The sequence below is a fragment of the Lampetra planeri genome, unplaced genomic scaffold, assembly GCF_965212315.1.
Source record: "Lampetra planeri unplaced genomic scaffold, kcLamPlan1.2.h2 scaffold_561, whole genome shotgun sequence".
Lineage (NCBI taxonomy): Eukaryota > Metazoa > Chordata > Hyperoartia > Petromyzontiformes > Petromyzontidae > Lampetra > Lampetra planeri.
In genome coordinates, this window is record NW_027615384.1 from 1 (window position 1) to 11604 (window position 11604).

Here is an 11604-nt window from a genome sequence, read left to right on the forward strand (position 1 = left end):
GGTCCCTCCCACAATACGCCCTGCAACTCTGCAGCGAGACGAGGGTCAAAACACTCGAATAAGGGAAAAGAAACGAGAAAAATATGTGGTATTACAAAACTACAAATGTCTAAGTGTACCTTTGCTGGCAGGTGGCGCTGTTCCTACTCCTGATGGAGCTCGAACCATCCCTGACTGTCCGATGCCTACTGGACCCTCTCGACCAATGATATCCGTTTCTTTGGTGCTTCTGGCCTAAAGGTCCAAGGTAAGATTACGTGTTTTGAAGTATGATGCGTCCTTCTGCCATGTTGGCATGCATAGAAGAGATTTTTTGTCTTTGTGGCTGACCTGCTGTTTGCTCTCGATGATAGCGAGAGCTTCCGCCATCAGTTTTTGGTTGACTCCACACAGGTTTGCTACTTTCTTCTGGCATTTGTGGTGCACATTCATGCTGCATTCTTAGAAAAAGAAACATTTGATATGAGCAGCTGCATTTTCCTCCTGTGTTTCACTGTGTTAATTTAAATTCCTGAATATAAATGTTTTTGAAATAGTGATACAAGTTAACCAATTCTCACTTGTCACTACAAAACTTCTTTGATATCATACAAAAGCAAACTCTCACCCTCACATTTGAGCCCCTGCTTGGCCAGCCCCCACAACAGAGTCCCGCAGTGTTCACAGAAGGTTGGACTTTTGTAGTTGTAGACCTTGAACCTGTGCGGCATGTCGATCTTGAAGCGCTCCTTGTGGATCTGTAACAGGAAATTTTCATCAGGGGAGATCTGGTCCAGGGTTCAGATAAGTAATCCCAGATGCTTTGAAGAGAAAAAAAAACAGCACTTCTTGATGCTGACAGAGGGGGGCAGGTTTGTTCTGTACACGGTATTTGAAAGTGAGGTTTCATAGAAAAGAACTCTGATGAGGAAGTGAAACAAGAGCAGGGGGCCGCACATGAAATGAGAATGTGAGGTGTGAATATGCCGCCAGTATGAGGCGAATACTTCACATACATACAGCTACATATGCTTGAACTTGTGTTCCTTTGTTTACTGAACTATGTGCTTGTGTGCATAAAAATGAAACAAGTTTTTTTTTACTATCAGTCCATCTATCAATGCTGGAAAGGTTAAGAGAGCTGGGAGTTATGACTTATTAAACACATTTCTTAGGGTGAAACAAAACAAACAAGTGCTTCAGTCCAGACCAAATTTTCCAGCTGCAGCAGAACGTTTGCAGACACAGTGCCAGCGGTCTGAGTGGTCCTGTTGTACCCTGATCGGCGCTAGAAGTTCCAGAGGATTCTACGTGTTCAGTCACTGATAATGGTTCAGACTAAGTTTTGAAGGGAGGACAAGAACGACGTGCTGATAAATCCATCTGAGGCGGAACTGTCTTCACAGCAGCAGCTTGTAATGCTATGCTAACAAAACCAGACAAACACCAGAGTGTGTATCGCAGAAATTCACGGATAAAAAGAGTTCTACGGTTTGTTGGGCTGTTCCACTTTCTGGCATGTCGCACCGCATCCGTTGCTGCTGAAACGACTGTTGTGGAATGCTTCCATATGTAATTGGATGAATGTAATTGCATGTCTGGACGGGTGTTAATACGTTAATATGTTAAACACTCAGCATCCATTCCAGAGTCCATTGTCAAGCCGTGAGAGGTGAAGTCCTCGTCAAAGCATTCCTCCTCCAGGTGTGGTGATCCCTACCATTGTTTCCTTGCTGTTAATAGCTGAACCGGTGCATTTGGCGATAACTTTGTCGATGCATTTCTTGTGAATGGCTGCGTTGCACTCTGAAGGACACAAAGAAAGCGACGGTGTGAGATCGGCGGTATCACTGAAAGTCGGACCGTCAGTCCTGATACTCACGTTTGCACTGGTAGCCCTGTTTGTTGAGACCCCTGTAGGGACAGACGGACCGAGATGTGACTGATCTGATGACGCGTCAGAGGACTGAATTTCAAAACCGCCGCTTACCAGACAAACTCCTTGCAGACGGAGCAGAAGGTGGGCTGAGGGAAGAACGTGGCGGTGAACTCGTGACATTTAACCACGTGAACCTTGGCCTGTTTGATGGCGCCACGGCGCTGGTGGAGAGTGAACAGACCCTGTTGCTCGGGTCTCGACTCTGGGTCTCTTTCAGTCGGACCAATCGCATCTGAAACACAAGAGAAACACCTGTGTATTGTTGTTGGCTTTTTTTCTTCTATTTCATGAAGACCATCAACATGGACTTTTACATTATTGGTTCTGTCGGAAATAGAGAGACTGGTTGCCATGGAGATTGTCTCCTTCGTGATGCTGACAAAGAAGGTGCAAGATTCAACCTTGGTCCAACTTCATGTTTTTCTTGAAGATCAGTGTGTTTGCATGGAGGATACAGCTCCTTCTAGTGTTTTTACTTCAAGCTGGCACAGATGAACATGAGAATATCTAACTTTTTGGATGGGGGAAAAAAAAGCAAATACGGTTCATTGAAAAAACGAGGGCTTGATGGTAGGTTAGCAATTCTTACTTTGAAATACTTTGTAGTTGCAATGTTCTAAAAGATGTCTTTGTTGTACAGAGCATTATAATTAATGAGTAATATTTGATCCAGTGTGGCGAAGTGTTCATGTATTTGTTTGAGGGTCAAATCGCCACCAGCTGCTCTGACCATTTGATGGGTATATCTATTTATAAGACCACGATCGGTTTTCTGACTACATGAAGGCATGAGGATTAAGGCTGAATAGTTGGTTGATTTGGTGGTTTGTCATTAATAAATGAACTGTTGCAGCCCTTTATCTCACAGCGGCACACAGCGAGCCCTTCTACAGGCTTTCAAATGACTTACTAACCCTTTGGCAACAGTGGGAGAGTCAAAGCAGTCAAAGGACTGGGCTCAATGTAATGTCAAAGAATAAAACCTTCTCAATACCTGTATGTGCAGTGTGTCAGAGTAAGGTGTGTCTGAATCGCTCACCACTTTTCTCCAGATAATATCTGGCCTCCATCAGCAGGCGGCCCTGTGGCTTCAGGTCCAACTGAGACACACACAGAGCAAAACAGAACTGTAAAGAATCAATCCCAGAGCCTCGGACCTGAGTAATTAAGTGTGTCCTTTTTCCTCCTGATCTGACACTGACTGAATATTGAAATTGACATAGTGACAGTAGATTAGGTCGATTAGGTCGATTAGGTTTTACCCTGGTGATGAGATCACAACAACATTCATCTGTTAATCAGGGTCAGAAATTGGGACAGTTTTGTTTTTAATGAACAAAAGGCGGATTAGCATTTAAAAAAAAATGAAAGTGAATCAGCCCATCTGGACACACACACACACACACTCACCCAGATCTCCAGTTTGCCGTTCTCCTTCTTGCAGCGTGTTGCCAGCGAGTCCAGAGCCACCGTGGCCTCAGACTTCAGCTCGGCTGTCCGGTCCTTCACCATCACATGCATGATGCGACCGCGGTGGATGTGGGCGTCAAACGTAGCACTCCACGGTGGGTACATGGTCGGCTTCTTCTGCTTGTACACCTGACCTTTGTCTGCATGGGAGGAGATGTAGACGTTTTTTTTTTTTTCTTTTTTTCAAAAACCCAGTTAGGACTTCTTTGTGTCTGGAACCTCGCTGCATTGTAAATCAAATATGAGCCCTTGATGAGGATACAGTGGATCCCTGTTGTCTGGTACCTAAAGTTACAACCTAGGTAGTGAATATTTAGTCACAGCTCTAAACACTAGACACTAGTCCTTTAGCTGTATTGGTCGGATGATGGATAATATCCGTGGTTTCCTGCCGGGGATGAAAGCTGACACCAGGACTTAAAGTGGACATATAGGAAGGAAGGATCACTCTGGGGATTGGATGGAAGCTTCTTTAGATAATCGTATGTCAAGTGTTCTTCGTTCCTGTATGAATGTAGAATCAACACGTTTGACCTCCTGCCCGCCTGATCTGTATGATTATCATCTCACAGTGTTTGTGTGATTTGATGCAGATGACATCTGCTCATTTAGCCGTGCGGCAAACATCCCATAGATCCACTTTCATAACAGCCACGATAAAGCCCACTAAGCTTTTTACTCCCAAAGTGATCTTCATCATCGGCTCATCGGCTGTCCGACCAGTGGCACTGCCAGCGGCCATCTGTGTCCATGGAGAAAAACTGTCTCTGCTTCCCTTGTTGCTTCATGTAGGGTGAGAGGTGTCAGCACCAGTTCCTGTGTTTTTCTGCGAACAAGCAGCAGCGTGACATTTCCACTCTGACGTCACAGCTCTGTCTCTTCAGGGAAGACATTACAGATGTAGTTTAACGTTTTGAATTAGGTTTTATTTGAATGCCCCCGGTGTTAATAACATGGAATAAAACTGCAAGAGGCTGTGAATGAAACACATAAATACATACGCAGCCTTTGTTTCTGTTCTTCAAGTGGCAGTTTACAGGAAAGGAGAAGAAACATGCTCCTCCTTTCAGTGACACTCATATTCACCAGTGGTTAAAGATAGCCAGATGCACAGCAGAGATAGCTCATGAGAGGACGTTTTCCAGGCTGGCAGCTGTGACGCTGGACGTGTATCCACAACCACAATAAGAAAGTGTATAGAAAGATAAATGGTCACATTCTGCTTCGTAAATATAACTCTAAAGTTTTCTTTCATTGTTCAAGAAATAAAGGCAGAATCAATTTCGGGGGGAAAAGGGGGCCATGGGACCGTTTCTTCATTACAGGTTTGGGAGAACAACAGGAGTGAATTAAATCGTCACTGTTTATGATGGTGTAGTCCTAATTTGAGCCGGCAACTTGCTCAAAGTTGTGATGCTGGACGTGAATTCACAAACACATTGGGAATCTTCTGTTTGAAGAAGAGTGTGTAGAAATCGAAATTCATAAATACATTGACTTATAATGGTTTTATACGCCATCTTTATAGTTGGTATAGTTTATTCACAAAATCAAAAAAAGGTTGTGACACTCGTTTAGATATGACGCAATGGCAAAGGGTCCGCTACGTAAATGATCCAGATGTTGAAGACGACATCACTGATAATGATCTGATTCTGTTTCACCACTAATCTCTGATTAAAAGTATTTTAAAATCCTCAGCCCACAGATGTTAACTTTTAGTTATGGAGGCATTTGATGGCTTTAGAGCGTTATTGGTGTGAAAGCATCTAATGATTTTGAGCAGTCGAGTCTGACGTTTTGCGCTCCGACTCCTGTATGACTCCTCAAAGTCATGTGACCTTTCTTGTATTAAATTCAGTGGATGATGAATGTGGTTCATAGATGGATTTAAATGAATCACCCACCTGTGTCCACAGCCTCCTTCATGTACACGGCACAATACGGGTTGAGCACCTCTTCATGGTAGGCCAGCCCCGGATCCATCTCAAAGTTGGAGAAGCCGATCCGCAGGAAAGGCGACATAGCAGCAGCTGCTCAGTCGTACAGCTCCGTGCAAATATCCAGCAAAGCCTCGAAATGACGTTAGGTGTCGACCTCCACTGCAGCTGCCAACTTTCCTCCGTCCTCCAGAGCAAAGGGAGGCTGGCGGAGGAGGAGGAGGAGGAGGAAGCAGAGGAGGCTTGTCAGCCCTTCAGAGGAAGAGACAAAGAAATTATGACACCAGTGACGCTGTGACCACCAGAGCTGGCTCCCAGCTAACTGTCAGAGCAAACAGCAAACACCTCGCCGTATGGCATCTCCAGGGACGTGAGAGGAATATAATAATAATTGGAATGTTTGAGAAGCCTGTTAAACCCCCCCCCAGTAAGAGCTTACTTCAAAATAAAACCACCCATACCTTCACGACTTGTAAACACCAGCTGTCACACTCACTTGGCAGAGCGCCTGTTCGAAATTAAACAAAAGTTCTCTCCAAATTTACATTGTGTGATCAACCCCCTGCTGCCTCGTCGACTGCAGCTCTTCTCATGGCACGCGTTGACTTTGTGACGGTCAATGTGATATTTGAGGCCAGCCGGAGACTGCCGTGTGAGTGTGTGTGTGTTGACTATTAATAGAGCTGAAATCCTAAACGCAGATCAGGAATATAGAAGCACTTGTGTCAGAGCATGTATGCGTCATTGTCAACAGAACCTGGCACCAGTCACTTTTTACTGTAACCTTCACCGAGTCATTAGCACTGAGTCATTAGTTTGAAGGTAATGAAAACACTGAAAGAAGCGGCGAGTAGCATCTGAATAACATCAGCACCAGGTCACCAGGGACCTCGTACCCACACAGATTCCTTCTTTCTGGACTGTGCAGCTCTGCAGCTCAATTTGAATCTCACACACGACTGTGAGGTAAAACTTCCTGTACCAAAGTCGACGATGTAACCACACTTCCTCTGTTGAAGCTGGGGCGTCTCAGAGGCGTCAGAGTTGGGACCGCTGCAGAGTAGAGACTTGAAAAATGTGTTTGCTTTTGATGGATGGAAGCTCGTCTTTGTTCATCTGAAATGTCACATGTGTGCATAAGGGGGGGAAAAAGGGGGGAAAAAAAAAGACGCAGCAAGGAGCTTCTTCCATGGATGTGCTTTGGGAACACAATCCTGATTTTGAAGCAGGGTATTATTTATATTTCCTGACAAACGATGTGTGCAGCTTGGAGCTGATGTAACGTTAAGTGTCAGGCCAGCGGTGACGTCTTAACAGGGTTTACCGTCTATGCTTTCTTTCTTTCACATAAACTATCTGTACACCAGCAGTAAGTGGATTTCCACAGAACTCACACAGGGGTCATTGTTGAAACAAGCCTCTAATCTCCATATTATAAAACCTTTTGAACTTCAAACCTCCAGCGCTGTAAATCAGCTCCTAATGAAATGTTCTTTTCCACACCAAAGGATGTAAACACAAGCTGTCGTTTTTATTTGTCAGCTGATGAATCTGTCAACATCTCTTCCTATTGATCTGTATTAAACACAGACTGGATTAATGCTCGATAACGCTGCCTCCGATTTAACCCAGCAAGACTCTTGAATCAGCTGTTTGATGTGTGCTGGCTCCTTCCTGCCTGTTTAAAGTCAAAGGCCAGCACCACCCAACCACAAACGCCTTCTGAGACGCCCAGAAGGTCGAGCACCGGTGTGGCAGCGCCAGCGACCTTTCACAACCCTTTGTACCAAGCACCCTCCCAGCACCACAGCATTTTGAAGTGTCCACGAGTGGATGGCGGTCATTGGCAGGAGGTGTGTGTGTGTGTATGTGACAGAAGTCTTTGACGAGTCCGACAGGAGTCGGAGCTCTCTAAATGAAGTGGTCGCTCAGTCAAAGACAGGATAAGTTCCGGCCCTCTGCAACCTGCATCAGTGAATGTAACTCTCAAACGTTTCTCACATATCGCTCCCTTACCTGCTGTTTCTGTTTCTTTTAATCTATGTGCGCTCCTCAGTGTTGTTGACTTCCATCATCTCGTACTTGGGAGAATGTACTTCTCAAAGGAGGCCAATCTGGCTTCTTTTCGAGCTGACAGCTTCAGTTGTTGGAGATTTTAGTTTAAAAACCGACGCTCCAAAGCAGCTGACTGCTGGGAGATGTTTGCACGTGATGTGTGTAGTATTCAGAGAAAGAAAACGGTGATAAAGGAGAAGAAGCATAAACTTGTGATCTACAGTTTCAAACCTCAGGTGACGCTTGTTTCCCTGAAACCTGATTTCTGGGTCAGTTTCTGGTTGTGTTGTGACAAATTTCAATCAAAGAGCGATTTGGTGAATTCAGGTCTCAGTATGTCCTTAGACCACATCATCAGACGCATGTAGTCTGATCAGCAGTCTGAAGATCAAACATTTCACAGAGACAGCATCAAGGAATTCATAGCGTCTACAGATATGTAAATCCACTAAAAGTGTCACATTGGCATTAATTGAAGTACAATCTTTTTTTATTTTTTTGATGCAGAATATTTGATTATGCATACTGTTGTATATATTTATATTTGAGATAAGTAAAAAGCCAATTTTATACATGAACTTTGAAGAACACTGCACAATACTGTTTATATACATGTCCATAATATTGGGTCAGACCAGTCTTAACTTTTCTTAAGAAGAATGTGTGTTTCCAAACAGGAAACAAGTTGAGGACGCAGTCTGCAGTATATTTATATTCACAGCAGTAAAACTACAAATGAAAACATGTGGACTAACCTGGAGGAGATGAGTGAAGTTGCGCGTCCGCTGAAAGAAGTTGCTTTGCCCCCTGAGTGTGTGTGACAGCCGTTTGTATTCTCATGAGGCATTCAAGAACATCGGAATATTAGAAGCTTTTTTCAGTGAGAAGTGAGAACCCGTGCTTTTCACGGGTGGTGGAAGAATTAATCTTGATAATACTAAACATAACGCAGGATACTAATACACACAATAAAAAGAACTTAGTTTCAACAAAAGTTAAGGAATATATAGGAGTTTGGCTTTTTAATTAATTTTCCTAAAAATAGTTTGTTTTTAGGTTTATTTTTTGTTTCATCCGTTCATTATTATTTTTCCTTCAACATATAAACACTTTTGTTGTAGATATACAACATTTTACTGGAGTTCTGCAATTTCCCAGCATCCTGTGAATGCATCATTGATTTATTCACCCACAATGAAACTGATTTTTTTTTTTTTTTTTTTTCAAAAAACAACCAGAAGAGGATCTAAAACACGTTCTGGGAGCCTCTTTATTAGAAGTTGTCAGTATTCTTGAATACATCATTGAATTACCAGCACGTTGAGGGCATCAGTTTTTGTTTTTAACTTTACATCACTCTCATTTGAAAGCACCTGAATCGCTCATCAACTATGGCATTTGGCTGTAAAAATTAGCACAATCTTATCTTATAAATAATGTCTTTGACATTGTTGTCCGACGCTTTGTGAACGCAGCGCAGAAAACCATATGCAAAACCCTGTCTAGTTACATCAATCAATATGTCAACAAATTTACAGCGAAACAACAAAAAACTTCTTAATACCGTACATCAATAGTATTATAAGCTAATATACAACATTTACCCAATGTTACCATTTTTTAACATTATGGATTTTTGCTGAAGTAGAACAAGAGAATTATCTGGTGCAGAGTGTATTTGTACCAGTTCGATTTCTGCTCAAGTACCAAAAAGTTTTGCTTCATTAAACTCGATAAAATAAATTTGACATTTGATAAGCCATAGTTATGTATTGAATATGATTGTGATGATAGTAACTACATGACTATAACGATTTGCAAACGGAACATGGAGAACTTGAAATGCAGAGAACGTAATAGATAGTAAAGTTTTCTCCACCAGGAGGCGCCAGTGTCCTGTGCTTGTGAGAACCATTGAGATCAATGATGTAAAAAGTAATGGCTGAAATATGAGTTTAGAAATAAAAAACATGAGTGACCATCATTATTAAGCCTGCTTTACATCCCTGGAATGGGTTTCTTCAATATCCACTCATCCACCCATCCCTCCATCCCTCAATCCCTCCCCCATCCCCAGCAGTAGATTGGCTGCAGATAACATGGCAGCCGCCTGCCAACTGTTCAATTCTTAAATTTGGACTTCACATCCATCACTAGTATTGATTTTAATTATTAAATTCACAGTGAAGTGAAGCAGGAGACCCGTGTGTGTGTTCATTCTTTTTTTAAAATCAGTCTTCGTCTCACACAAACAAGTACATATTGACGTCATGAACAGCTAGCAACGACTGAAAAGGTGTAGGAAGAACGTCAGGTCTTTGTTTTTAATATATGAATGCCAGTACTCAAACTTATTCAAACTGTCTAAACCTATTTTTACATTTTTATTTTCCTCATGAAAAATAACTGACCACCTCCTGACACTGATTGCATCAGTCTGCATAATTGTTTCCTCAACACACAAGGTTTGATATGGCACAAAACTATTTCAGTTTTAATTAAGTATGCATGTGTTTTCCAGCACGGTTCAGTTTTGATTTTATTTGCTATCATGTTCAGTCTTCTGGTGGTTTCAGGGTGCATTTAATCCTCCTGCAAAATCTGTATGAGCAGCTACAGCTACAGCAGAGGCTGTTTTTGGTGTTTTTTTTCAGTCTGTTGTCCTTTTCTGCAGAGATCAGTCAAAACTGCAGTCTGTCTGTTAATGAAAACCCATGTTTAAATTTGTGATATCTCTGAAAAATCACTGTCAGTTTGAGTTTGAGGCGGATTAAAGAGAGAGAGTGAGAGAAGGGGGAGGGGGGGCATATCATTGTAAAACGTTATTCTTTTGTACAGAGCTTCGGTACAGGACTAAGAGATGGAGCCTATACTCTTTTTACACATGTTACCATGGAAACCAGTCCAGCAGCCAACCAGCTTCAGCGAAAACCCAGACAACCCCCCTGCTCACGGTTCCTTCCAGCTATCCTTCTCACACACTCACACACAACAGACACTTCACTACACACTCAGACTGCATAGCAGCACATGGATTATTGTAAGGTGGGTCACCGAGTGTCTTTACTGTAAAAAATGTTAAAACCTTGAAATAAAAAAACAACTGAAAGGGAAATACTCCACCTGTTCAACACACACACACACACCAGCCTTAACTTGCAGTGCAGGAAGCTGATGCATAACTAAACTGTGACATGGTAGCGCAGCTAATGATGGTACGGAGTGGAGAGACAATAGGAAGTGAGTCGGCTAAAATAAAAGCAGAATTGACATGTAGCTTTGGTCTGAAAGAGAAGCAGGACCAGAGAGGAAAATTAGATTTTAATTTTAGTACAGCCTTGTTTGGTAACTGCTGTAACACACTCTTTTTTTTTTTTTTCCAGTGTAAGCGGGCACATGCGTGCACAAATAGAGCATGATAATTGTAATTCCTTGCGTTAAACATCAGGGCAAAGTTCTCCCAGCGAGGCACACAACACTGCAGAATGCACTAGCTCTGCAAACACACTTACAGTCCATTCTGTGCAGCATTTTCAATGCTGAAAACAGCTGTTTTTAAATAACTCATTCTAAAAAAAACAACAGCTTTCTGGCTCTCGATGTATGTAACCGCCGATAAGATTAGTTTCAGTGAAATTGCATTGACTGTGTACTCTGTGTGATCGTGTACTTGTATGTATTGTTTTCTTGTTACAATGTTTGAGCTGCGTTCTAGGCCAGGTCACTCTTGGAAAAGAGCCTTGTAATGTTACTGAATCCTTGTTTACCTGGTTAGATAAAGGATATTGATTTTATGTATTTATTTTTAGAGTTATTTCTTTTCATTTTACACATTCAGACAGCTCAGTTGGATGGGGTTACAGAGGATCCCTGGGGTCTGGTACCTACAAATAAATGCCAATACAGAGTTATTCACACCCTCAAATTAGAACCAAACATAAATAGTGTATGTTTGGTCACAGCTGAACCATCTAGTCCACTCATGTCCTGTTGTTCTCATCACCCCGTATGCTGGGACCATAGCGACCTTTATAATTGCAATGTCATGTTTTGACACTCCCGTTATTGACATATCAATAGGCATAATCTTGGCGAGACAGGGGTCTCGGTCTCTAGGAGGCAGAGTTTGGAGTTGGTGTTACACACACACACACACACACACACACACACACCCCAACCATCAACACGGGCCTGGTCTCACATTACTGACAGTCCTGCCCC

At 42.5% G+C, this 11604-nt stretch overlaps 1 protein-coding gene across 1 annotated transcript; it reads right to left on the reverse strand.

Moving 5' to 3' along the window:
• Window positions 1-119: 119 nt before the first annotated feature.
• Window positions 120-5413, reverse strand: LOC144741464 (protein kinase C theta type-like; the record flags this gene model as incomplete). The annotated part of the gene is made up of 9 exons (XM_078623988.1): window positions 5296-5413; window positions 3329-3528; window positions 2958-3018; window positions 1970-2150; window positions 1862-1893; window positions 1700-1785; window positions 608-737; window positions 331-440; window positions 120-234 (listed from the first exon to the last, which is right to left on the reverse strand). Coding segments are annotated over exons 1-9 (1033 nt in total), but the record flags the coding sequence as incomplete, so codon positions are not given.
• Between the last annotated feature and the right edge of the window lie 6191 nt (window positions 5414-11604).